Source organism: Aspergillus tubingensis (assembly GCF_013340325.1).
Source record: "Aspergillus tubingensis WU-2223L DNA, scaffold_11, whole genome shotgun sequence".
NCBI lineage: Eukaryota > Fungi > Ascomycota > Eurotiomycetes > Eurotiales > Aspergillaceae > Aspergillus > Aspergillus tubingensis.
Window position 1 is genome coordinate 570,397 of NW_023336285.1, and position 24,547 is coordinate 594,943.

At 53.0% G+C, this 24,547-nt stretch overlaps 9 protein-coding genes across 9 annotated transcripts; 6 read left to right on the forward strand and 3 right to left on the reverse strand.

The window, feature by feature from the left end:
• Positions 1–1,064: 1,064 nt before the first annotated feature.
• On the forward strand, positions 1,065–4,295 carry AtWU_09531 (uncharacterized protein; the record flags this gene model as incomplete). The annotated part of the gene is made up of 5 exons (XM_035504637.1): positions 1,065–1,679; positions 1,732–2,409; positions 2,467–3,150; positions 3,208–3,657; positions 3,708–4,295. 5 exons carry the CDS (start codon positions 1,065–1,067, stop codon positions 4,293–4,295), a joined length of 3,015 nt encoding a protein of 1,004 aa, XP_035360530.1.
• An 843-nt stretch (positions 4,296–5,138) lies between these two features.
• AtWU_09532 (putative tubulin-specific chaperone c) lies at positions 5,139–6,533 on the forward strand (the record flags this gene model as incomplete). Its single annotated transcript, XM_035504638.1, has 4 exons — positions 5,139–5,259; positions 5,342–5,502; positions 5,551–6,273; positions 6,327–6,533. 4 exons carry the CDS (start codon positions 5,139–5,141, stop codon positions 6,531–6,533), a joined length of 1,212 nt encoding a protein of 403 aa, XP_035360531.1.
• Positions 6,534–7,422: 889 nt separating this feature from the next.
• On the reverse strand, positions 7,423–8,955 carry AtWU_09533 (uncharacterized protein; the record flags this gene model as incomplete). Its single annotated transcript, XM_035504639.1, has 4 exons — positions 7,423–7,502; positions 7,551–7,768; positions 7,822–8,689; positions 8,736–8,955. 4 exons carry the CDS (start codon positions 8,953–8,955, stop codon positions 7,423–7,425), a joined length of 1,386 nt encoding a protein of 461 aa, XP_035360532.1.
• Positions 8,956–9,244: 289 nt separating this feature from the next.
• AtWU_09534 (uncharacterized protein) lies at positions 9,245–9,898 on the reverse strand (the record flags this gene model as incomplete). The annotated part of the gene is made up of 1 exon (XM_035504640.1): positions 9,245–9,898. One exon carries the CDS (start codon positions 9,896–9,898, stop codon positions 9,245–9,247), a length of 654 nt encoding a protein of 217 aa, XP_035360533.1.
• A 767-nt stretch (positions 9,899–10,665) lies between these two features.
• On the forward strand, positions 10,666–14,721 carry AtWU_09535 (coatomer subunit alpha; the record flags this gene model as incomplete). The annotated part of the gene is made up of 8 exons (XM_035504641.1): positions 10,666–10,695; positions 10,791–10,840; positions 10,901–11,220; positions 11,274–11,609; positions 11,666–12,632; positions 12,683–13,278; positions 13,327–14,411; positions 14,467–14,721. The coding sequence occupies 8 exons, from the start codon at positions 10,666–10,668 to the stop codon at positions 14,719–14,721; spliced, it is 3,639 nt and encodes a 1,212-aa protein (XP_035360534.1).
• Positions 14,722–15,286: 565 nt separating this feature from the next.
• On the reverse strand, positions 15,287–16,024 carry AtWU_09536 (flavin-linked sulfhydryl oxidase; the record flags this gene model as incomplete). Its single annotated transcript, XM_035504642.1, has 2 exons — positions 15,287–15,770; positions 15,834–16,024. 2 exons carry the CDS (start codon positions 16,022–16,024, stop codon positions 15,287–15,289), a joined length of 675 nt encoding a protein of 224 aa, XP_035360535.1.
• A 631-nt stretch (positions 16,025–16,655) lies between these two features.
• Positions 16,656–17,837, forward strand: AtWU_09537 (putative transcriptional regulator; the record flags this gene model as incomplete). Its single annotated transcript, XM_035504643.1, has 2 exons — positions 16,656–16,913; positions 17,007–17,837. 2 exons carry the CDS (start codon positions 16,656–16,658, stop codon positions 17,835–17,837), a joined length of 1,089 nt encoding a protein of 362 aa, XP_035360536.1.
• Positions 17,838–18,706: 869 nt separating this feature from the next.
• On the forward strand, positions 18,707–21,314 carry AtWU_09538 (putative AP-1 adaptor complex subunit beta; the record flags this gene model as incomplete). The annotated part of the gene is made up of 7 exons (XM_035504644.1): positions 18,707–18,783; positions 18,839–18,859; positions 18,930–19,061; positions 19,121–19,758; positions 19,814–20,382; positions 20,437–20,798; positions 20,861–21,314. The coding sequence occupies 7 exons, from the start codon at positions 18,707–18,709 to the stop codon at positions 21,312–21,314; spliced, it is 2,253 nt and encodes a 750-aa protein (XP_035360537.1).
• Positions 21,315–21,852: 538 nt separating this feature from the next.
• On the forward strand, positions 21,853–24,061 carry AtWU_09539 (tryptophan synthase; the record flags this gene model as incomplete). The annotated part of the gene is made up of 3 exons (XM_035504645.1): positions 21,853–21,988; positions 22,052–22,355; positions 22,435–24,061. The coding sequence occupies 3 exons, from the start codon at positions 21,853–21,855 to the stop codon at positions 24,059–24,061; spliced, it is 2,067 nt and encodes a 688-aa protein (XP_035360538.1).
• Positions 24,062–24,547: the final 486 nt, after the last annotated feature.

The window sequence follows — 24,547 nt, forward strand, 5'->3', positions numbered from 1 at the left end:
TTCTAGTTTAGCTTAGGCTATTTGGCCCCCTCGTTGTGCCGCTCATCCTCTCAGGCACATCGTAAGCATTCTATGCATCCCAAGTCGGTCATTATCCCCATGCATCTAACCTGCCAGGATCATTGGACGAAGCAACAATAAAGTCATGCTTCGTGAAACATGCCCTGAAGCTTCCCTACGCAACCGAGTCAAGCGAAGGAGCCCTAAAGCGAGCCAGATCCCTTCCACCTGCAATGAGGGTGAGGAGAAGAACCAGGGGACAGCAACTAGTTGCTCCGTCTAGTTGCAGCCTGGGGCCGGTACCTTACTGCTTTGGTCGTTCTCTCCACCCGCAATCCCTGTTCCTCGTCTCCATCCGTCTCCATCTCCTGCCAGGAATGATCTTCTCCGTTTCCACTCTTGCGCACACACTGCCCGCTATCCCTCCTGTTCTGCTTTGCTTTGCTTTGCTGTGCTTCTGTCACATTCGATCCAGCCCGGACCATCGCCCATCAAAGTCCCAATGGGTCCCCCCCAAGCTATGACGGTTCCCACATTAGCCTCTCCAATAACAATCCCTCATTCTTTCAACTGTCGTTGGTTCTCCGATGGCTAACACCACCAATGCGTTACTAGCAAGGGATTACTTCTTAACTTATCATCAACCAACGAGGCTGGGGCGTCTGCAACCCCTCCCGTGTCCATGAGCGGGCCGGATGACTGGGTGACGGGCTGCTAGCAAATCAGCAAAGCGTGTAAGACAGACACGCAGCCTCGCATAAGCTGGCCACAAAAAATTCGAGGAGGGCTGCAGGTCACCGACATAAGGCATTTTCGTCCTAGGACGGCATGGTTGCTTTCCCCCCCAATCAGTCGGGGTCACCTGGCAGCAGCCGGGCACGGCGCCTCAACCTGCTTTCTTCCTTCTCCTCTTACTCTGAAACAACTTCTTCTTTGTCGCTGCGGCTCTCTGTCGATGATCGGATCTCCTTGTCGTGCCCCCCAAACCAGTCATCTGGTGATCGAACTTTAGTCTGCTCGCTCGCTCGCTCTTATGTCCGTGGCCTGCCCTCCCGGTTCTCCCCATGTCACATCCGCTGGTGGCAGCCGTGTGGGAACAGCTGGGCCGCCGTGATCTTGCCCACATCCTACGCGAAATCATCGGAGAGCATGCGCTGGACATCGCGCTCTACCAACAGGATGCCAAGGCATCCGTTGAGCCTCTCACCCGCTCCGTCTTCTGGATCAAGACCATCTTCGACGCCCAGCGAACCTATCTCCAGGGTTTGAGCCATGTTCGCGACTGTCACCCTTACTTCCTGCCCTATCTGCTCCCCACCGAGACCATCTTCTCGGCCCTGATGTACCTAGTCAAAGTCAAAGTCGAGCTCTTTCCCTCCCATAAATCGACCGATGGCGACTTCATTCGATACAGACTCCTCATCGCGCATACGCTACTCACCGGTATTCGAGTGCTCCTGTTGCGCGGGGAGGCGATTGATACCGACCGGAAGTTTCAATTTGAGCGAGCCATGAGAGCGGCCTGGAGGAACCCGGACCTTTCAAATGTCGAGCGCTTCCTGATTAGTGATTTTCTGCCCAAGGCCCTAACTAGTATTGGATCCCCAGATCTGTCAACGAGTCAGGCCTTCCTGTTGGACTGTGGAAAGCCCTATCTTCCTCCTTTCGCAACGGGTCTTGTGAGTGTTGTTGAGGAAACATGTGATGGGACAGAAACTTACTACTTCTTAGTATCCCCTTTCGGGCGCTCCAGAGAGGCTTATCACTGATCTTCTGACGAACGTGATGAAGAATGATGCGGATCAGTTGGTGTCCTTCTGTCTCTTATACGATATGCTTTGGGCAGTAGACTCCGCCATCATCCAGTGTCACATTGATCGTCGTCGGATTTCCCAAGAACAGGGCTACACCAGTCCGGCAGCATATAAAGTGGACGAGTCCTTCAATCAAGCACAGGAAATCAAGAAAAAGCTCACAAGGACGGTCCTGGCTGCCTTCGATGACGAGTTCAATACCGCGCCTCTTCGCATTTTCGCAACGATCATCTTGAGTCAAACTGCCGAAGAACACCCGCCCCTACAGACACGGAGGATTCGGGATACTTGGCATCAAATGGCTCCTATCCGGACTTCATGGGAGAAGGCATCTAGCCAGTTCGTGCGGTGGCTTATCAACCGCCGAGTGCAAATGTGGGATTGTAACGGGGAATTAGAAGCATTCTCCCATGATTATCAACAACACCTCACGCAGTGGTTGCAGAGCTCTTCTGCAGCCGAAGCCGATCCGAAACCTCAACCTAAGACTTCCCGCGTCAGCGCAGTCTACGTGGTCAACTGCCCTGCGGTGCATCCGGTTCCTGGACCACTACTGGAGGAAAGCTTAAAGGCCCATGACAAAGGTGCTTACGAGGTAGGAGCGGAATCTTGATGGTCCTGGTTGTGATTGTGCAGAGTTAACGTTGATTAGCAATTACAAGGGAGCCCCGAATTTCTGACGATGGATATCGACTGTCCTCTATGCCCAGGCAACAAGAGGGTTCAGCATGCTCGGATGATCGAGCCTCTCGAGCAGTTATCAGATGCCTTACATTTCTTCTCGGACTCGGAGGCAGAGCGGCGCCATTCTCTCCTTGATTCGACCTCGAGGGACACCACATCCTGTTCCAGCTCTCTCAGTCACTCCACCAGTCAGTCCTCACGGCTTGAGTCCGACCCGTCAAAACGGCCGATTTCACCCAGCTCGAATCCAGCCCCGTTGTCGAAGGTAACGAGCAAGCAGGCTATCGCTACCACGACCGAAGTCTTCAGCCCGATCCTATCGCGGAGTAGGACGGACCAGTCATTTGACAGGCAAGCGATCAAAACCCTTTCACGCGACCTCAGAAATGTCAAGCTACCTTTTGGAGGCGGGGCATCGCTCTTCAGGAGGAACTCTGCCAGAGGACATCAGTTACCTCGTCAACCTCGGTTCTGCTTTTCGACCTCAGGAAGCTGTCTGCTGTTCTGGGGTGCAGGCAGCAACTGGGTGATGAGGTTCGAAACAAGCGTAGGGGACGGTAAAAAGCCCAAGGGTCACAAATATGATATTCCGGGCGTGCAACAAGCCGCGGCAGGAGACCAGCGGTGCGCCGTCCTGGCTTCTGTTGGACAGGTGTGTATTCATTTTCTATTGTTCTCGACTCCTTGAATTAGACACTGACAGACACAGCACTACGAGCTCGTCGTGTTCGAGAACGACAGCGATGTTCCTCAAGCGTACCTCACCATCGAAACAGAAAACCAGACCTTCCCCATTACCTGCATGGTGATGTCACGCAACGATCGGTATGTTGCGTTCACCCTTCAAGACCAGGTTCGAGTATACGAGATATGCACACGAACTATCCAGAGAGTCTCGCTAGGTAGTGGCATGGATCGGTCGTCGGACTTTGGTCACCGGTCTGTGATGGGCGCGTCCCCCAATGCCAAGGGGACGGCATATCAGGGGAAGAGACAGGAGGCTATCATCGAAAGGAAGTTGCAATTTTCTCCAGATGGAAAACACTTCGCCATTGCCACCCATCTTGGAGACCACTATGCCTACGTCGACGTGTGGAACTGCACGTTTCAGCAATGGAGCATTGTCCCTGACAAGTCGAAGTCGCTCAAGCTTCCATCGGTATGTATATTCGGTCTCACCGAAAGAGATGTACCACTAACTGTTCCTAGTGGACAAGCAACGACGGGGACTTCACGGGTGTGTTTTATGATGGGACACAGCATGCGGTTCTCCTGACGGCCTTCTTTGCGAAAGAATACCCCTCATTTTTCTCGATGTTGGACGACAAGACGACGAACGACTCCTTCAGTACTCGAGTGGTGCATGCGGCGCAGTCCCCCTCCGGGACGCGATTCATTATAGCAAACGGGATGTGCGAAGTATACGTGGGTGATTCCAAGGCCAACGGGCGTCTTCAGTTGTCGCGGGTGAGAAAGGCTTCTTCCAAGATTAGCCCGTCTGTCTTCCGACCAGGACAACTGGCATTGTCCTTCCCTCAAGAAACCGAGGTGCTTGCCTTCTGGGTTAAGGCGGGCAAACTGGTGCTGAGGTCGGTCCGCATGCAAGACGGCATTGAGACGACCAGCGACTGTGATCTGCGATCTGATTTCGACCGACTAGTGGTTGAGCGGCCCATGGCAGCTGATTTCCATACTCAACGTCGACGGCATTCGTTGCTCTCGACCGAACTACTGGCCGAGATCGATGGTCTACCCTCTCTTCCGCGGCCCGATCTGCCAGAGCTATCATCGACGTAATTCTGAAGGGAAAAATGAAGGTGGAGTCTGGCGGCTGACATTGGCGTTGGCGCTTTGGAATAAAAGGCTACAATGCATTCTGGCTGTATGTGTGATGAGCTACTATATATTTTGATTTAATGTGCAATGAATGTATGAAATGTATGCTATCCATAATATACTACTTACTTTCTTCCATAATAATTTATGTCAATTCGGGAGTGGCCGCTGTCGTGGCCTGAAAGAGACTAGTGCGGGGACGCCAGCAACGCGGAGGGGGAGAATCGCCGAATTCCGAACGGCCCGATTAGTCGACGTCACCAACCATCTTCTGGGAGTCAATTACTCTCTCATAGCAGAACTGACCCAGTGAATTCTGGTCTCGTGCCACCACGAGCTGGACACGCTGCTTGTGCATGTCATCCTAACCTACTGGGGTGGGTAATGCTGGATTCCCTTTGCTTCAATTCCGGGGTGTCCGGAGGTGGACCGGCGGGTGATCGACTCGGCATTGGCCATCGAAGCGCGCTTGCCCCTCTCTGTCTTCCCCCTATCGCTGGGGTGGACTGATGCCCTGTCGTGCATTGGACGTGAATAGCTAATCCTTCGTGTGTCTGGAGCTTTCTAGCATTCTGCTCCCTTCAGCAAGGGCAATATTCACCACATCCTGCCTACTCAGTCCCGAAAATTCAAGCTCCAACTTCTGCTGTCCCGGCTGCAAAAAAGTGAAGCGAGCTCGGGTCGACGTCATCAATACATCCCATCCGCCCCGTTCGTCCATCCCCAGAACGTCGTCGACTTTCGGTCTTCTCGTCCTTTCCCTATCTTCTTATACTTTCTATCTTCATCTAAATCATCGCCATCATGTCGATGCCTGAGTTTGACCCGGCCCGTCGGCCCTCTCAGTCCGAGAATCAAACCATTCTCAAGTCCGAAATCCCCTTGAAGGAACGGTTCTTCCGCTATTTTCAGCATGAGATCACCGGTATGATTGAGCTGATCCGTCTGATTACCTATGCTCTTCCTCTTTTCAGAAGAGAGGAATCTGACCCCTGTTCTTCCTGTAGCGCTCCAGGAACAGATGGATCGGCTGGCCGATACGTCGTTAGTGGGAGGTGAACGGACAGACGCAACCGATCACTGTCTGGCGGGTATTGCGCGCTTGTCCAACGAAGTCAAGGACGCAGCCAGCTACATCCCAACCTATGATCAGCGGATATATGCCGAGGTACACATCCTCGTGCCTGAGTAGCGCTTGCCGTACTGACTTTTCCAGGCCATCAAAGCTCTGCAGGACAAACTCGTTGAAACTCGAGCTGCCGTCGAGCCACGACCAAAGTTCAGCTTCAAGACCAAGAAGAATGCTTCCGCCATCTCTCTGTCTGATGCAGCGCATCTTGCCGCTCAAGGTCGACGCAGTATCCCTGGGTTCCCCTCCCCTGACACATCATCGGTTAGCTCGTCTGCGACACAAACCCCCATGTATCCGTCAACGCCGCTGAATGAACCCGACAACCGCCTCCATCTACAAAGACCGGAGCTTGCTCCGACCTCTATCCCTGCATTTACAGTGGACGAAGATGAGGACAAACCTAAGTCAGACGTAGGGGGTGGATTTGCCGCCACGGCCGTGTCCTCGGTGTCTGTGAACAACCATCATAACCTGCACATCATGCTCCCGTCCTCAGGCTCGACCGCAACTGTGCCGGCGTCCATTACCCATCTGCGACACTGCGTAGTCGACATGTCCATTCCCACCGCCAACGGGAAGCCGTACACCAGCTTGACCATCAAGAGCGTCAAGGAGAGTCTGCTCGTCTGTGGCCAGATCAACGGCCCAGCCCATATCACGGGGGTGGAGAATAGCATTCTCGTGGTTGACTGTCGGCAGTTCCGGATGCATAACTGCTCTAATGTGGACGTCTACCTCAGCTGTTCCAGCAACCCGATCATCGAGGACTGCAGCAATGTCCGATTCGGTCGGAAGCCCCGTGTTTACGTAGGTTACCTCTATAATAATGACCATTCTTCTACTAACGATGATAAATCTAGACGCTCGATCACGATCGCCCAGATGACGAAGACCACTGGAGCCAGGTCGAAGATTTCAAATGGATCAAGCCGGAACCCAGTCCTAATTGGAGTCTGCTGGATGCCGAAGATGCCGTGCCGGAAGAAGTCTGGGCGGAGATTGTCCCGGGTGGACCAGGCTGGTCGCTGGATGATATTCTACGTGCGATCAATATTTCATCTCATTAACTGAATGTTTGCCAGTAAGGAGCTGAGGAGGGAGTTGGCGTCCGGTTTAACGAGTGTCATGGTTGCGATTACTGCATTATGAATGCGATGGGGACAAACAAGGTAAACATATTCTATGTACCGGACTGGGTTCCGCGATGCGAGTGTTGCTTCTGAAGTACCCTCTTCTCTTGAGTGGTGGTCAATTTATGGCAGCCGGGTAACCACACACCCGGTGTCGGACACCCCACGGATTCATTTTATTAGTATTTATTAGTCTCCGCCTCTATGGTTCAATTTAAATATCCACTTGACAGTGTCTTATGCTGAAAATTAGCTACTGGATAAATTTGAGTTGTCGCTGCATTTTAATGGTTGTGCTCATGATGGTGAAGGGCCGCATCGGGTATCACCATGAAGTACCCGCAAAAATATACATATATAACTGCTTAGTACTAATAACCTAGTAGCCACCACAATGCTACCAATCCATCACTCACCGTCACGACCATAAGTTGCAGAACCTAAGTACCCCAGTCTAAAACCTCATTCTAAACATTACTTACACCTGATCATCAAGACCATATCCCGACCCATTTCGCATACCTGAACCGACGCGAAATTCATAAACCCTACCAAGTAATAGAAGTGCATCTCCCTTGTTAACTAATCCCAACTACTACCTCAAAAGACCGGATTTAGAGGAACGAAAGGGATACTAGTGCTGCAGACGCGTGGCGCTTCGCTGCATACAATTTGCTTGATAGGATGAATTAGCCAGAGCCGAGGGTCTAGTCCAGTGGCATACAGTTCTCTACAGGCTCTGCAACAGGATACTACTAGGTTCGAGTCATGTCATTTCATTTCATTTCAATACTTATTTTGAGATTCGTCACTACTTTTTGAGCTTTCACTCGCCACTCCAGGTCGTCGGCACTTTGGGATAGTTCTTCGCATCCAATCCTAGATCCTCATAGATGGTGTCGTCGCCTAAATAGAAGTTAGTCATCGGATCACAACATAGGCTTGGCAACTTACCCCGTAGAGCTTCAATCCGCTCTTCATTCTCCTGTTCCAACTTTTCTAGTTCCTCGCCGGGCTGTGCTTCGTTGGCCTGCTTGTCGCCCTCTTCGGCTGTCGCGGCCTTGCCCAGGTCGTCGGTAGCCTCGCCAATCATCAAGAATTGTGCGTTGGGGTAGTCGATGAATTCTGGCTGCAATGGGACCCAGCGGTAGTCGCCGAATTTTTCGCGCACACTGTGATTTGTTAGCGCAGCTCTTTGAAAGGATCTGTGGTGTCTGTAATGTACCTTTCCGGATACTCGGGGTCCTTCTGAATCTGAGCATAGGATGGGCCAGGGTATTTAGGGTTCTTCGACTGGATGACCCAACTGCCTCGAGAATGCAAACCAAAGTCCTCCTGAATGGATCCAATGGTCTCCGGAATGGTCAAGACATAAGCCAAGTGAGACGCCCGAGTCGTAGATGTAATGGCGTAGACGCCCTCGGCAAACGGTCTGGCCTCGGGAACGGTTCGTTCGCCACGGGTAGACGTTTCGTAGGTATCGCCAGCAATGAAGGTCTCTTGGAGTGACTTCATACTCTGTCCGGCCTTTTCGACGAACCCCATATCACGTTCTTTACCAGAGGTGGGAAACTTCTTCTTGGGCAGCATCAATAGCCGGCACTTTGCGCCAGGTTCCACAGAGCCCTGCTGTTGATTCAATGTGGCACCGATGGGTGTTGGTCGCAGCACCAGGAAGCTCCGGGCAACGTCGCTAACGCTCTGCGGGTCGGTCACATTTACGCGCGGTCGGTAGAAGAAATAGATGATTCCCTTTTCGAGTACGTTTGAGGCGACCTTCTCCTCCCGCTCCTGTGATGTCTTAACGCCGGCTTCGGCGCCGTCAGCAGCAGGAGCGGGTTTCTCGTCTTGCTTTGTCTCTGGCTCTGCCTCGCGCTTCTCCTCACTCTTTTCCTCCGGCTTCTCCTCTACATCCTTTTCTGGCTTCTCCTCGGGCTTTTCATCTGGCTTTGGTTTATCTTCGGCTTTGTCGGCGGGTTCAGCTGGTGCCGCTGCGGGCTCTTCATCCGTCTTCTGCGGTTCTTCCTCCTCGACAGGCTTCTCAGGTGCTTCTTCAGACTTCGACTCTGGCTTTTCCGGCTCTTCCGCACGTTCTGATCTCGTCAGCCCGAATTGCCATAGATTGACGGTACACCATACCTTCTGTGGTCTTCACTTCTTCCTCGGTCGTCGGCTGCTGATTTTCCTCGGGCTTTACCTTGTCATCCTCCTTCTTTCCTTTCTTCGGTGCAGGGCCCTTGTCAGAGGTTTCCTTGCGCTTTGCGCCAGCAGGACCTCGGCTCTTGACATCCGGAGCAGCAGCAATGGCTTCCTTCGCCTTCTGAGCCGCTTGACGGGTGGACGTTCTAGTGGCGGCCATTGTAGCAATATGGCTCAACTTTGAGAATGATCAATAGGCCAATTGGGAATGTATGCACACAGGAACCGCGAGTAGAGATGAATGGGCGAGGGGCATGAACGATCGACTGGTGGTCGCCAATGGAAGTCGTTGAGATTCGCCGGAAATGGCGATGAGAACCCCGTGACGTCATACAGGGTCCAGCCCGTTCTGGCTAGTGCCGCGTCAACTACGTCACGTGTCGCATATAGATTCGGAGAATTGCGTCGAAAGGATGAGCGACAGTGTCAATCTCCCGCAATAATATCGCTCATTCATCTAGGTCCATTGCATCGGCATCAGTGTGACTGGAAGGCTGTGTTGCACTGTCATCTGTCGACGGAGACCTTGAACTGTAGCTCCCCGACGAGGTGGTTTCGCTGCTATCGTGCTGCCAGAACATCCCCGGGGACAAATGATCCCTCGCGCATCTGCCTTTTCGGCGCCTCCTCTTGGGACCATCATTGGACTCGTCACGCTGAGCATTGGGTATAGAGTCGGAAGATGACTGTCGGAATGGTCGAGATGAACCGGTTGCTGTTGCGGAAGGCTTTCTTTTCTTCCCCCTCGTCCGGCTAGCGCTTTGGTCTGAGTCGCACTGGAGCCCCTCCATCGAGTCCACCAGCTCTCCCTGCCAGATCTCTGAGTTGTCTCCAACAAGTAAACGTATCGCTGGTTTGTCTGCGGTCTGTCCTGCAGCCTCAGCAGGCTCATCGTCTGGCTCCTCAATAGAATACGGTAGGACTACATCCGCATTCGCCTCATGTTTGTGAATGGTTGGTGAATTACCTTCCAAAGGAACTGTATCTGCTCCAGACGAGATTCCCGGATCGCCTTGCGTGTTGCATGGTTGAGATGTAAAAGCTCTTGATCCATCGTGAGGTTGAAACGTAGGGGGGCTTTCACTTTCAAGAATTTCCGTCATCCTGAGTCAGCCAAAGTCCAAAAGAGCGAATCTTGTATGGACGAAATCGCCCTTCTGAAGGTTAGCTGCTGCTCTGTAGAGCGTGACGCAATCCGCGCATGCGTTGCGAAACGGAAACGATGGTAATTCAATAGCGAACAAAGTCACCCGATGACGCTTTTCCATTGATTTAGATGTATGAACATATAAGACAAACGAAACTTCACAACCACGGCTTCAACCGCTTGTTGTAACAGACAGAAATGGCCCAGATAAGAGGAATCATGTCGGATGGTACTATTCTGAGGGGCCCAGAGGAGAGATGGACCCGACGGGGGAGATCCCGAAGAAGCATCGAGAAGGGGAGAGTGAGATCACACTCGAATAACCTCCGCCGAACTCCACTCGAACCGGAGTGAAGGAGGCAGAACTGCAGCTTGACTAAGTCCCCCAGGGAAATTAGTTAACTGTAATGTTTGCCCCAGAATGTAAGAGAGAGCCTAAAAGAAGTGCCTGGCAGCTGCTCACCGCCGGGCCCATCATTGGCCCGCGGGACTCGCTTATTGGCTGCGACACAATAAGTCCACGTTTACCGCCATCCAAGACGGAACCACCAGCTGCCCAGAGTGACTGAGTCCAGACACTCCGAACTACCCCCCGTCTTCCCCCCTTTGCCCATTATCTCCCGCCGTTGTTGTGGATGCGGTGGTCGCCTTTTTGACCTCTCTTAATACCTGAGTGCGGAGCTTGCTTCTCTATGGTGCGGCTCCGGCCAACCCTCCTTCATCATGCAGTCCTCCCCAAACATGCTCACCAAGGTCCGCTATCCCCTCCCCATTGCCAGCTCCCCCCTATCGCCGCGGAGCTGCTGCTGCTTTCAGGAACAGGAACTAATCTTCATCCTACTTGATAGTTTGAATCCAAATCCTCCCGCGCAAAGGGAATTGCCTTCCATCCCAAGCGGTCAGTGGACAATTGTCCTGTTCAACGCGTCGCAAACGAGTTCGGCTGACCCTCGAACAGGCCATGGATCCTAGTATCCCTTCATTCATCCACCATCCAATTATGGGATTACCGCATGGGAACCCTCATTGATCGCTTCGAAGAACACGATGGCCCCGTTCGTGGCATTGACTTCCACCCGACACAGCCCCTCTTCGTCTCCGGAGGTGACGACTACAAGATCAAGGTCTGGAACTACCAGACCCGTCGTTGCATGTTCACACTGAATGGCCATCTGGACTACGTGCGGACGGTATTCTTCCATCATGAGCTGCCATGGATCCTTTCGTGTTCGGACGATCAGACCATCAGAATCTGGAACTGGCAGAACCGCTCCTTGAGTAAGTCGGAATCTGGCCACCTGTCCCGAGGGGTGCTGACAATGGCTTCACAGTCTGCACCATGACCGGCCACAACCACTATGTAATGTGCGCGCAGTTCCATCCTACCGAAGACCTCATCGCCTCCGCCTCTTTGGACCAGTCGGTTCGCATTTGGGATATTTCGGGTTTGCGGAAGAAGCACTCGGCCCCGACCTCCATGTCCTTCGAAGACCAGATGGCCCGCGCCAACCCTGCCCAGGCAGATATGTTCGGAAACACTGATGCGGTGGTGAAGTTCGTTCTGGAGGGTCACGACCGGGGTGTTAACTGGGTGTCTTTCCACCCGACCCTGCCCCTGATTGTCTCCGCGGGTGACGATCGTCTCATCAAACTGTGGAGGATGAGTGGTACGTCGAGATACTTGATATGGAAATATGGATATCAGGCTGACACGGATGTATAGACACGAAGGCATGGGAGGTTGACACTTGCCGTGGACATTTCCAGAATGCGTCTGCTTGTCTGTTCCACCCACACCAGGACCTCATCCTCTCCGTCGGTGAGGACAAGACCATCCGTTGCTGGGATCTGAACAAGCGCACATCCGTCCAGTCATTCAAGCGCGATCTGGACCGCTTCTGGGTTATTGCTGCTCATCCAGAGATCAATTTGTTCGCTGCTGGTCACGACACCGGTGTCATGGTGTTCAAGCTCGAGCGTGAGCGTCCTGCCTCGGCTGTCTACCAGAACCAGCTCTTCTACATCACAAAGGAAAAGCACGTCAAGTCGTATGACTTCGCCAAGAACGTCGAGACCCCTCCTATGCTGTCGTTGCGCAAGCTCGGATCCCCTTGGGTGCCGCCTCGCACCCTCTCTTACAACCCCGCTGAACGTGCCATCCTGGTTACCTCTCCTACCGACAGTGGCGTGTACGAACTGATTCACCTTCCGCGCGATGCCACTGGTGCTGTTGAGCCTACGGATGTCAAGCGTGGTCAGGGCTCTTCTGCTGTCTTTGTTGCCCGCAACCGATTCGCCGTCTTCAGCCAAGGCAACCAACAGGTGGACATCAAGGATCTGAGCAACTCGACCACGAAATCGATCAAGCCCCCGGCCGGCACCACTGACATCTACTTTGGCGGTACTGGATGCCTGCTCTTCATCACGCCCACCAACGTTGTCCTCTTCGACATCCAGCAGAAGAAGCAACTGGCGGAGCTGGCTGTTAGCGGTGTCAAGTATGTTGTCTGGTCCAACGACGGCCTTTACGCTGCTCTGCTCAGCAAGCACAACGTCACGATCGTGACCAAGTCCCTTGAGCAGGTGAGCAGCTTGCACGAAACGATCCGGATCAAGAGCGCAGCCTGGGATGACGCTGGCGTCCTTCTCTACTCCACCTTGAACCACGTTAAATACTCCCTTCTGAACGGGTATGTCTCCTTCCAAGTGGTGAATGCTTTACATGCTGACAACTTTGCAGTGACAACGGTATTATTCGCACTCTGGACCAGACGGTCTACCTCGTCAAGGTCAAGGGTCGCAATGTCTACTGTCTGGATCGTAATGCCAAGCCCCGCGTTCTGGAGATTGACCCTACCGAGTACCGTTTCAAGCTTGCCCTTGTCAAGAGGAACTACGATGAAATGCTTCAGATCATCAAGACTTCCAGCTTGGTCGGTCAAAGCATCATCTCCTACCTGCAGAAGAAGGGTTACCCCGAGATCGCGCTGCAGTTCGTACAAGACCCCCAGACCCGCTTCGAGCTCGCGCTGGAGTGCGGCAACCTGGAGGTGGCTATTGAGATGGCTAGGGAACTCGACCGTCCCAAGTTGTGGAGCAGACTCGGAGCCGAGGCTTTGGCTCATGGTAACCACCAGACGGTTGAGATGGCCTACCAGAAGCAAAGGAACTTTGACAAGCTGTCTTTCCTGTACCTCTCCACTGGTGACCAGGAGAAGCTGTCAAGAATGGCCAAGATTGCCGAACACCGTGGCGATTTCACCTCGCGCTTCCAGAATGCCATCTACCGTGGCGACGTGGAAGACCGGATTCAGATGTTCAAGGAAGTTGACCAATGTAAGTCCAATACTATCAGTTATAACGGGTTTTGCTAATCAGTCAAAGATCCCCTCGCATACCTCACCGCCAAGTCTCATGGACTGACGGAAGAGGCTGAGTCGATCCTCGAGGCCTGCGGGCTTACTGAGGACCAGATCACCCTTCCCTCCATCGAAGAGCCTGCACGGGTGCCCCACCCGATTGTTCCCACCTTCAAGTCCAACTGGCCTGTCAAGGCTGCTGGTCATTCCTCTTTTGAGAAGGCCCTTCTTGGAGAGGTTGGCGCCGGCGACGAGGAGGCTGCGGCGATCGAGTTTGAGCCCGAGGAGGAGGACGAGGCTATCACTGCACGCGACACCCTCGAGGATGAGGAAGAGGACGTTGCTGGCTGGGATATGGGAGACGAGATCAATGTCGAGGAGGACGTTGACTTTGTGAACGTGGACAGCGCAGAGGCCGGTGCAGGCAGCACCGAGGCCGACCTGTGGGCGCGCAACTCCCCTCTGGCAGCCGACCATGTCGCTGCTGGCTCCTTCGAGACTGCTATGCAACTGCTTAACCGTCAAGTCGGAGCGGTCAACTTTGCCCCTCTCAAGCCCCGGTTCTTGGAAGTGTACAAGGCCTCCAAGACTTTCCTCCCGGCGACCACTGGCCTGCCCCCGTTGGTCAACTATGTCCGCCGCACTGTCGATGAGACGGATAGCCGCAAGGTCCTGCCTATCATCCCCAAGGACCTGGAGACAATCGCCAACGTGGATCTGCAGGAGGGTTACGCCGCCATGCGGGCCAACAAGTTGGAAGATGGTGTGCGGATCTTCCGCAACATCCTGAACTCCGTCTTGGTCAACACTGTCTCATCCGAAGCGGAGGTTGAGCAGGCGAAGAAGATCATTGAGACCGCTCGGGAATACATCCTGGCCATGACTATTGAACTGGAGCGCCGTTCCATCCCCACCGATACTCCTGACAACCTCAAGCGAAGCCTCGAGCTTTCTGCTTACTTCACGATCCCCAAGCTGGAGGTTGCCCACCGGCAATTGGCGCTCATGGCTGCCATGAAGCTGGCCTTTGCCAACAAGAACTACTCTTCGGCCCTCAGCTTTGCCAACCGCATGCTGGCTAACGGTGGCTCACCCAAGCTCCTGGAACAGGTAAGCAATACATGCCTTCTCCGTTGATGATTCGAAATGCTAACCCATGAAATAGGCCAAGAAGATCAAGGCGCAATGCGAGCGCAGCCCGCAAGACAAGATCGACATTGAGTTCGACCAATTTGCCGAATTCGATATTTGCGCTGCTTCGTTCACACCGATCTACGGCGGCTCACCGAGCGTGTCGGACCCGTTCACGGGCGCCAAGTACCACGAGCAGTACAAGGGCACCGTGTGCCGGATCTCGCAGGTGACGGAGATCGGCGCGCCGGCCAGCGGGCTGCGTTTGTTCGTCCCCGGTCAGTACTAAGGATGATGACGAGATGTGACGGCTTTCCTTTTTCTTTCTTCACGCTTGTAATTCCCCGTCTCAATGTGCAAACATGATAGAAATGGGCTTTCTCTGGTGGGGGGAAAAGGAGGATGGATTCTGGTTGGAGAGGAAATGTTGGCGCCCATGGCTGGAGGAAGCTCTCCTGCTTTGGATTGTCCCGATGTGTGAAATTCATAATTCCAGCGACGTTAGTATATTCATTCATCTATTTATTGTTATTGTTATTGTTTTTGATATACTTTTCTTCTTTTCATTTCTTTTTCTTCTTCTATTCTTTTTGCGAGACTGTTCTTGTACAGATAAAGAGGTGAGATAGTATTATCATATCATATCATATCATGATCAGATGCAGAGTAGAGATATCCGTCACCCAATAGTTATTATAGTACACAATGTAAACTCCCCACTCATCCCATCCTACCATCATATGCAATGATAGCAGCAGCAGCAGCAGCAGCAGTAGTAGTCTATATCTATAATCTAATCATACACACTCCCCTCTCCATCCCCCACACATCAAATACAGTATGGAGATGAAGAATCACTCACACCTCCCATCCCCCCACCCCTTCCTCCACCTCTCCTCCCAAAACCTACAATCAAACTCACTCTTCCCCAATTTGCGATTCACCTCATTATGCGCCCTACACATCCAATCCCCGAACTCCTTCCGACCGCCCAACCTAGGCTGATTCTCCCCACTCGGCTCCGCCATCCACGTCCGGAAATCGTCAGCACACACCCAGCACGGATACAGCTTCGAGAATATCCCCAGGAACTGGCGCATCTCGGACTGTTGTTCGCTGGACGCTTGCGCCGGGTACGACGCCGTCAATGAGTGCAGGAACGTCCAGGTGGAGCGGCCGAGGGCTTCTGAGTCCGGTGGGCAGTCTGTGTAGCCCGGGGTGGTGGTGAGGGTTTTTGGGATGGTGCTGGTGCTGCTAGTTGTGGTTGTGGTGGTGGGGGTCGATTTGGCTTGTTTGGTCAGGGCGCGCCAGGAGGCGGCGGAGGTGCAGAGGCGGCATCTATTCATGGGAAGATTTTGTTAGTTAGGGAGGTATGTGGGGAGGGGATGGGGGAGGGCGTACGGCTTTCCGTCTTTGTCGAGGATGACTCCGTTGGGGAGTTTGGTCATGCCTGCGGGGACGGAGTCATCTTTTGTTGTCGCTGTTGGAGCGGGTTGTTGTTGGGTGGAGGATGAAGGCGTAGCAGGTTGTTGCTGTTGTTGGTGGATGAAGAGGTGTTTTTGTGTGTCTGATGGTGGTGTTGTGTCTGCCATTGTGGGCTATGTAGGTGGTGACTGATGCTTGTGGGAGGTGGATGAAGGTATTCGGATGCGATGCGGAGAAGAAGTAGGACGCAGCGCAGAGCAGAAGTAGTCAATTCGGAAGAGTAGTATGTACACTGTAGGGTCTAGTATCCGAGCAGGGCAGAGATACAAAGGAGCAATGTCCGCGACAGAGCTTAAGAGACAACTTCTGGGGAATTGATAGTGATTGATTGGTAATGCAACAAAAGAATGTCTCCGTCGAATCCCTCCGGCTTCTAGAATTGCCATGTGCCTGCTTTGTCAGCCGAGTTATCTCCGCCGCTCCGCCTGTGCCTTGCCTGGAGCAATGGAATGATGGGGGACGTCCAAGCTTTGTGAATCCATACACTGTGATTGATCAACTAGTTAACTTGTTCTTTTCGCGTCAGTACGCGTCCTAGGTTGGACATCCACTGCTAGTGAAATAAGCTTCTGTGCCTGACGAGATTACGAGATTATCAGAAGTGCTGCCAGAACGCGATAGGTAACTCATCGAACTAGCTAATTAACTAGCGCCGTGTCCCCTCCTGCTAGGTACCACGCGACAGTTGAGGTTATCGGAACGCAGTGCCATCTACCCCCATACAGTTATACAAGCGCAATGGCGCCACGATACGCCCTTTCGAGTTCCGAGCCGGAGTCGGAAGCTGAATCTGCGTCTGGTCGACCTGCCGATGATGTCTTGGAGAAGGCACTGCGTGATGCGGTTACGAAGGTGTATAATTCGGGCAAGATGGAGGAATTGACGGTGAAGCGGGTGCGGCTAGCTGCGGAGAAAGCACTACAGCTGGAGGAAGGCTTTTACAAGACTCAGGGGGATTGGAAGACAAGGAGTGAGCAGATTATCAAGGATCAGGTGGTGAGTTTGCGGGTTTCCTGGCTGTCATTGGGGGCATGGCTAAGAGTGTATGATGTTAATGAAGATCGTCTACTGACTTGCTGATGTATACAGGAGGAGGAAGAGAAAGTTACCCAGGAACCGGTGCCGGATGACGAGGAAGTTGCCGCTTCATCTGCTTCGGAAGACGCAAAGCCTGCCAAACGAGCGAGACCAGCGAAGCCATCAACTTCGCGCAAACGCCAGAAGAGAAGCGCTTCGGAATCCGATGACGGAGATGCAACCAACGGATCACCAGTAGAGGAGGAAGACAAGGTAGAAAAGGTCCCGAAGAAACAGACCAAGGCAACACCGAAGAAGCAGCCATCGCCCAAGACTTCCGAAGACTACGTTCAAGATTTCGATGAGGAAGAAGGGGCAAAACCAGAGAAAGCTGAAGAGACGCCAAAAGACGACTCTGAGAGCGAACTTTCAGTTGTCCTAGACGAGGAGCCTAAACCGAAGCCGAACCGCAAGCGACAGAAAAGTGCCGAGGCACCCCTACGCAAGGGCAGGAAACATACAACGGCAAAGGGAAAAGATGCGGATATAGACCCGAACCAAGCGGAAATCAAGCGGTTGCAAGGCTGGCTGTTGAAGTGCGGGATCCGCAAGATGTGGGCACGGGAGCTGGCTCCCTACGATACGCCCAAAGCGAAGATCAATCACCTCAAGGGCATGCTGAAAGAGGCAGGCATGGAGGGGCGCTACTCGGTTGAAAAGGCTAACCGTATCCGCGAGGAGCGTGAACTCAAAGCTGATCTAGAGATGGTTCAAGAAGGAGCCAAGCGCTGGGGTAAAGGAAGCGGCAGCGAGAACAGTGATGATAGTCGACCGAAGCGGCGGCTGAATCGCGGGCGGAAGAGTCTGGCCTTTTTAGAGAGCGAGGGAGAGGAAACGGACTGAGATGGTGGGACGATCAATGTGCGGGTTGCTGCATGATTTAGCTGTCGCAGTATCTGCCTGGCGCAGGCTGTGGGTCGTAATGACACTCGAGATAATTGAATAGTCCATGTTGGCACATCACGCCTTATTTCCCTGTCTTTGTTCCGCCCATACGTTGAGCCACCAAGCTAAAGACGGCGACGGAAGAGATGAAGAGGACGAGGTTGTAGAACTATATAGCATGTCAGTCAATAATTGGAATCATTGTATAGCGACACCTTGCGAGAGCTTACCGCTGTTCTGGAGTACTCGTTCTCTTCCGCCTCTGTTCTAGCCTCGACAAACAGGCGTCGGAGATTGGGTAGATTTGCCTAGAGTGGAGAGGTGAGTAGTAGCTTTTGATGGGGTAATTTTAAGTTACATACCATAGCTCTGGTAGCAAGTAATGCTGTTTGACAGGAGAAGGAAAGAAAGAAAGACGGAAGGCGGCGGCGGTGGTGGTGGTGGTGACGGGGAAGCCAAACCGGGGAAGAAAGAGAGCGGCTCAGGTTAAGTTAGTGTTGGGTCCAGACACTCACTCGCTCGACTCCCTGATTGTATCTGTCCTCCTTCCACTTCCTGCCCGGCCCTCTTGCTTCCCCCCATCAACCCCCCATCTTCCCTCCCTTAGGGTCTTTTTCTATATTTTACTTCTTCTCTTCCTTTGTCCTTGTCTTGTTTCCTTTTACTCGTCCAACCATCCTCTGCCGGATTGCTGCCGTGTCCGGTTCTCCCTGAAGCTCTCGCCGCCTCGCATTAATTCCCCGCAGTCTCCTGCATTCCCACTTCCGATCCCATCTGCTTTTGCGGAGGCGCGACCCCGTCGTCGCTGAAGCCCGGTTTCGCTCAGCATGGCTATGAGTAAGATCAGGGGGGCCTTTGCGGTCCCCAGAAAAGGAGAGACCTTCGAATTGCGAGCTGGTCTTGTGTATGGTGTGCCCCGTGCCCGATCGGTGACCGACATCTTGCTGACCTCTCGACAGATCTCAGTATGCATATGAACGGTACGTCGACATGAATCTGCCTATGCAGAACCGCCGATAGCCCGTGACACATTCTCTGATGCGCGCATAGGAAGGAGTCCATTCAGAAGACCATCATGGCCATGACGTTGGGCAAGGACGTTTCCGCTCTGTTTCCGGATGTCCTCAAGAACATTGCGACCAGCGATCTCGAGCAGAAGAAACTAGTATACCTCTATCTCATGTGCGTGTTCGCTCTTTGATTTTCCAAGTGATCTCTACTAAACACTCGCTACGTACCAGGAACTACGCCAAATCTCACCCGGACCTTTGCATTCTCGCCGTCAACACCTTCGTACAAGACTCCGAAGACCCGAACCCCCTCATCAGGGCTCTCGCAATCCGGACAATGGGATGTATTCGTGTGGACAAGATGGTGGATTATATGGAGGAGCCCCTCCGCAAGACGCTTCGCGATGAGTCGCCATATGTCCGGAAGACCGCCGCGATCTGTGTAGCGAAGCTCTTCGACCTGAACCCCGCTATGTGCCTGGAAAACGGCTTCCTGGATATGCTGCAAGAGATGATTGGTGATCCTAACCCCATGGTTGTCGCCAACTCCGTCACCGCACTGTCCGAAATCTACCATGCTGCCCCTGAAACGCAAGCCCTCAAGGTGACCTCCAACACTCTGCGCAAACTTCTTATGGCCTTGAACGAGTGCACGGAATGGGGTCGAGTCACGATTTTGACTACTCTGGCCGAGTACAGAACCAATGAAGTGACTGAATCTGAACACATTTGCGAAAGGGTTGCTCCCCAATTCCAACATGCCAACCCCAGTGTTGTCCTGGCGGCCGTTAAGGTGGTATTCCTCCATATGAGGAACGTCAACTATGAGCTGGCGAAGAACTACCTGAAAAAGATGGCTCCCCCGCTTGGTAAGATAACCATCGATTTTGCCGACTGACTTACTTGCTGATGTATGATGTTCAGTAACGTTGGTGTCGTCGGCGCCCGAAGTCCAGTATGTGGCTTTACGGAACATTGATTTGTTGTTGCAGAAGCAGCCTGATATCCTGAACAAAGAACTGCGGGTCTTCTTCTGCAAGTACAACGATCCACCTTACGTTAAGTTCCAGAAGCTGGAGATCATGGTCCGCATAGCGAACGACCGCAACGTCGACCAGCTTCTGGCAGAGCTGAAGGAGTACGCGCTGGAGGTAGATATGGACTTTGTGCGCCGCGCCGTCAAAGCTATCGGTCAAGTCGCCATTAAGATCGAGAGCGCCAGCGAAAAGTGTGTCAACACCCTGCTGGATCTCATTAACACCAAGGTCAATTATGTGGTGCAAGAGGCGATCGTGGTCATCAAGGACATCTTCCGCAAATATCCCGGCTACGAAGGAATTATTCCCACTCTCTGCAAGTGCATCGATGAACTGGATGAACCTAATGCGCGCGCTGCGCTCATCTGGATCGTTGGTCAGTATGCGGAGAAGATCAGCAACGCGGGTGACATTCTTGCTGGTTTTGTGGAAGGCTTCAATGAGGAGTTCTCTCAGGTTCGTTTATTTTTCTCGCCAAGCCTCTCGACCAATTGCTGATCCTTTGTGCAGACCCAGCTGCAGATCTTGACCGCTGTCGTCAAGCTCTTCCTCAAGCGGCCCGAGAAGGCTCAGGGGCTTGTCCAGAAAGTGCTGCAGGCGGCCACGGCTGAGAATGACAACCCCGATGTCCGCGATAGGGCTTACGTGTATTGGCGTTTGCTGTCCAACACGAGCGACCCCAATGCTACGAAGAACATCGTACTGTCTGACAAACCGCCGATCGTCACCACAATCCACTCTCTTCCCCCGAATCTCCTCGATCAGCTACTGGGCGAACTCTCCACCCTCGCATCTGTCTACCACAAGCCTCCGGAGCAATTCGTTGGACAGGGCAGATTCGGTGCAGATGCCGTACAAAGAGCTGCCATCGAGTATGTTTTACTCTCGCTTTGCAAAGCTGGTTACTTGGAATCCAGGCTAATGAAAATCCTAGGGAACAAATCCAAAACGCTCGGGAGAATCCGTTGGCGGCAGCGGCGGCAGCAGCAGCTGTTACTGGCAGTGCTCCGCCTCCGCAAGCCCAGAGCAACGTCGAGAACTTGTTGGATATCGACTTCGATGGCACCGCGCCGGCATCTGCTCAGAAAGAACCGGGCGCTGGGATGTCAGGTCTCGAAGGCCTTGCTGGAACGCCCGTGCGGGTGGAATCTCCGGCCGCAGGGGCACCTTCTGGAAGCAACAACCTGGACGACCTGCTCGGAGTGTTTGGCGATGGCGCCGCCGCCGCCGCCCCAGCCAGCGGGAGCGGTGCTCCCAGTGGCGGTGCTGGTGCAGACTTGATGAATGGCTTTGAGGGGCTGGACCTGTCTGGAGGTGGCATGGCTTCACCACCTCCTGGAGGAAGCCAGCCAAAGAAGACAAACGAGGATATTTTGTCGTTATTCTGAGCGCAATGAGCCATGTCTGTATGTTGGCGCACGATTTCGTATAGCTGAATCGCAGGTGCGGGAAGGTTGAGCCAAAAGCACACATAATTCTGTTGATGCATGCCGAATATAGATCTATTTTTCGTTACTCTAGCTTGGGGTCTATCTTGATACTACTCTTGTCTATCTGCTTTTCTCCTGTTTGTCATTCTGGGTGTTTCCGCCCACCTGTATATCCATCTCATCATTGGACTTGACGAGCATTGATCAATTCGACGTATCCCTTACTTAATTGCACACTTCTTTCCCGGTCAACGCATTCAGGAAACTTTTCCCAACTTCAGAGGACTTGCTGACTTTGCATTTAACCATTCTAGCGGGGGGCCAGCAATGCTAGTTGGTCGGAACCGAAACCCTCCCTTGTCCGGGTGAGTCACGGCTGCTCATCCTGCCCGGACTTCCGGCAGTCTGTGAACCACTATAAATAGTCAAGCCATTCTCATGGCTCTCATCGCTTTTCTCAGACTGAAATTCATTGAACTCCTTTTATTAGCGTGCAATGGATCAACTAAAGAAAACTTTCGCCCGGTGTGCGCAGGAGGGCCGGCCAGCCCTTGTGACCTATGTCACGGCTGGCTTCCCTACGGCAGCAGAGACTCCAGACATTATGCTTGCAATGCAGGCTGGAGGAGCTGGTATGCAATGATTTCTAGCTTGTTCAAGTGACAACATCCGCTGGTGTGCTAATGATGTGGTAGATGTCATTGAACTCGGTCTCCCCTTCACGGATCCTATTGCCGACGGCCCTACCATTCAAATGTCGAACCTTAAGGCGCTCGATAATGGTGTTACCATATCCTCTATGTTGCAGATGGTTAAGGATGCCCGTCAAAGAGGCCTACACGTTCCTGTCCTCTTTATGGGTTACTATAACCCGATCATGCGTTATGGGGAATCCGAGCTCCTCGCTGCGAGCAGGACAGCGGGGGTGGATGGCTTCATCATTGTCGATCTACCTCCCGAGGAAGCTGTTCGATTCCGGAATCAGTGTAGAGATGCTGGGTTAGTTACCTTTCTAATACCAATTGTTGAGGCAACATGGCATTGCTTGACCATCCACTGACACGTATCCGTTGAGCAGTCTTTCCTACGTCCCATTGATAGCCCCGTCGACCACAGAGGACCGCATGAAAACTCTCTGCGGAATTGCCGATTCCTTTATATACCTTGTGTCCAGAATGGGTGTCACTGGCGTCACTGGCACTCTGAGTCACGATCTCCCGGAACTAATGAAGCGCGTGAAGCATCTTTCCGGCGGAGTACCGGTGGCCGTTGGTTTCGGCGTCAGCACCCGTGAACAGTTCCTCGGCGTCACCTCTGTCGCAGACGGCGCTGTCATTGGCAGTGAGATAATCACCCAGCTGGCAAACGCCCCTGCAGGCCAGGGTGCTGCTATTATCCAAGACTACTGCTCTCAGATTACATGTCGGACAGTCGAGCCAACCGAACCTCACTCTGTCCCACAGAATACTCATCCATCTTCATCATCATCAAACCTCCCTGTCTCCGAGCAGTCAACTGAAGCGTCCAAGCCCGGCCGCTTCGGCACCTTCGGCGGCCAGTACGTACCAGAAGCCCTAACGACATGTCTCAACGAACTAGAAGCCGGCTTCAATGCCGCCATCGACGATCCAACCTTCTGGGCTGAATACCGTTCCTACTACCCTTACATCGGACGGCCCTCATCTCTACACCAAGCCCCACGCCTCACCTCCCACGCCGGAGGCGCCACTATCTGGCTAAAGCGCGAAGACCTCAACCACACCGGCTCACACAAAATCAACAACGCCCTCGGCCAGATCCTTCTCGCCCGCCGACTCGGCAAGACGGAGATCATCGCCGAAACAGGAGCCGGCCAACACGGCGTAGCAACCGCCACCGTATGCGCCAAATTCGGCATGAAATGCACCGTATACATGGGCTCCGAAGACGTCCGCCGCCAGGCCCTCAACGTCTTCCGGATGCGCCTCCTCGGCGCCACCGTCATCCCCGTAGAATCCGGATCCCGCACACTCCGCGACGCCGTCAACGAAGCCTTTCGCGCGTGGATCACGCGCCTTAACACAACCCACTACATCATCGGCTCAGCCATCGGACCACACCCCTTTCCCACAATCGTCCGCACTTTCCAATCCATCATCGGCCAGGAAACCAAAACCCAGCTGGCACAGCAAATCAACCGTCTCCCTGATGCAGTGGTCGCCTGTGTAGGCGGCGGCTCTAACGCCGTCGGCATGTTCTACCCTTTCTCTGAAGACTCGTCTGTCCAGTTAATCGGTGTGGAAGCCGGCGGCGATGGTACCACTGGCCCCGAGCATCATTGCGCTACCTTATCCTCTGGGACTGGCTCGGTTGGTGTATTCCATGGAGTGCGGACGTACGTACTTCAGAACGAACACGGGCAGATCTCCGGAACGCATTCCGTGTCTGCAGGGTTGGATTATCCTGGGGTTGGACCGGAATTGGCGCATTGGAAGGAGGTGGGCAGAGCGAGGTTCATCTCGGCGACGGATGACGAGGCGCTGGAGGGGTTGAGGTTGTTGTGTCGGTTGGAGGGGATTTTGCCGGCGTTGGAGACGGCGCATGCGATTGCCAAGGTGGTAGATGTGGCGAGGGAGGTTGGGGTAGGTGGTCATGTTGTGTTGTGTGTTAGTGGGAGGGGGGATAAGGATGTTGATACGGTTATGGGGGTGGAGGGGATGGCTTAGGGAGGTGGTATAATACTTCAGCTTCTTTTCTTAATTTTCGGGATGTTATTAATTCTATCAATCTGGTACTTTTTCACTTGAACCTTCCATTGAACCCGAGTATAAATGCAGCATGTTGAAGATGCCAATGGTATAATTAATTGCTTGGGTCTTTCAATTGACGTGAACCCCCAATATAAACTAATAGAATGGATAAGCAGAAAGATACACAGCAAAAGCTGCATACCTTAACTATCCTATGATAATACGTCCAGTACATGCGACGCTCAATGCAACACATAGGCTACTTAAAAAGTAGTAGTATAGATAACGCCATACCACCCCAATATGACCGATAGTTATAGATACTAGTAGTTAGTAGCGGTCAACTATAGTAGTACCATGTCACCGACATAATTCCGAGAATATTACCGAAGTGTACCCTCACGATAATTCATCTCAGTATAGCGAATATGTCCTGATATTCTTTAAATCAATAATGAGACT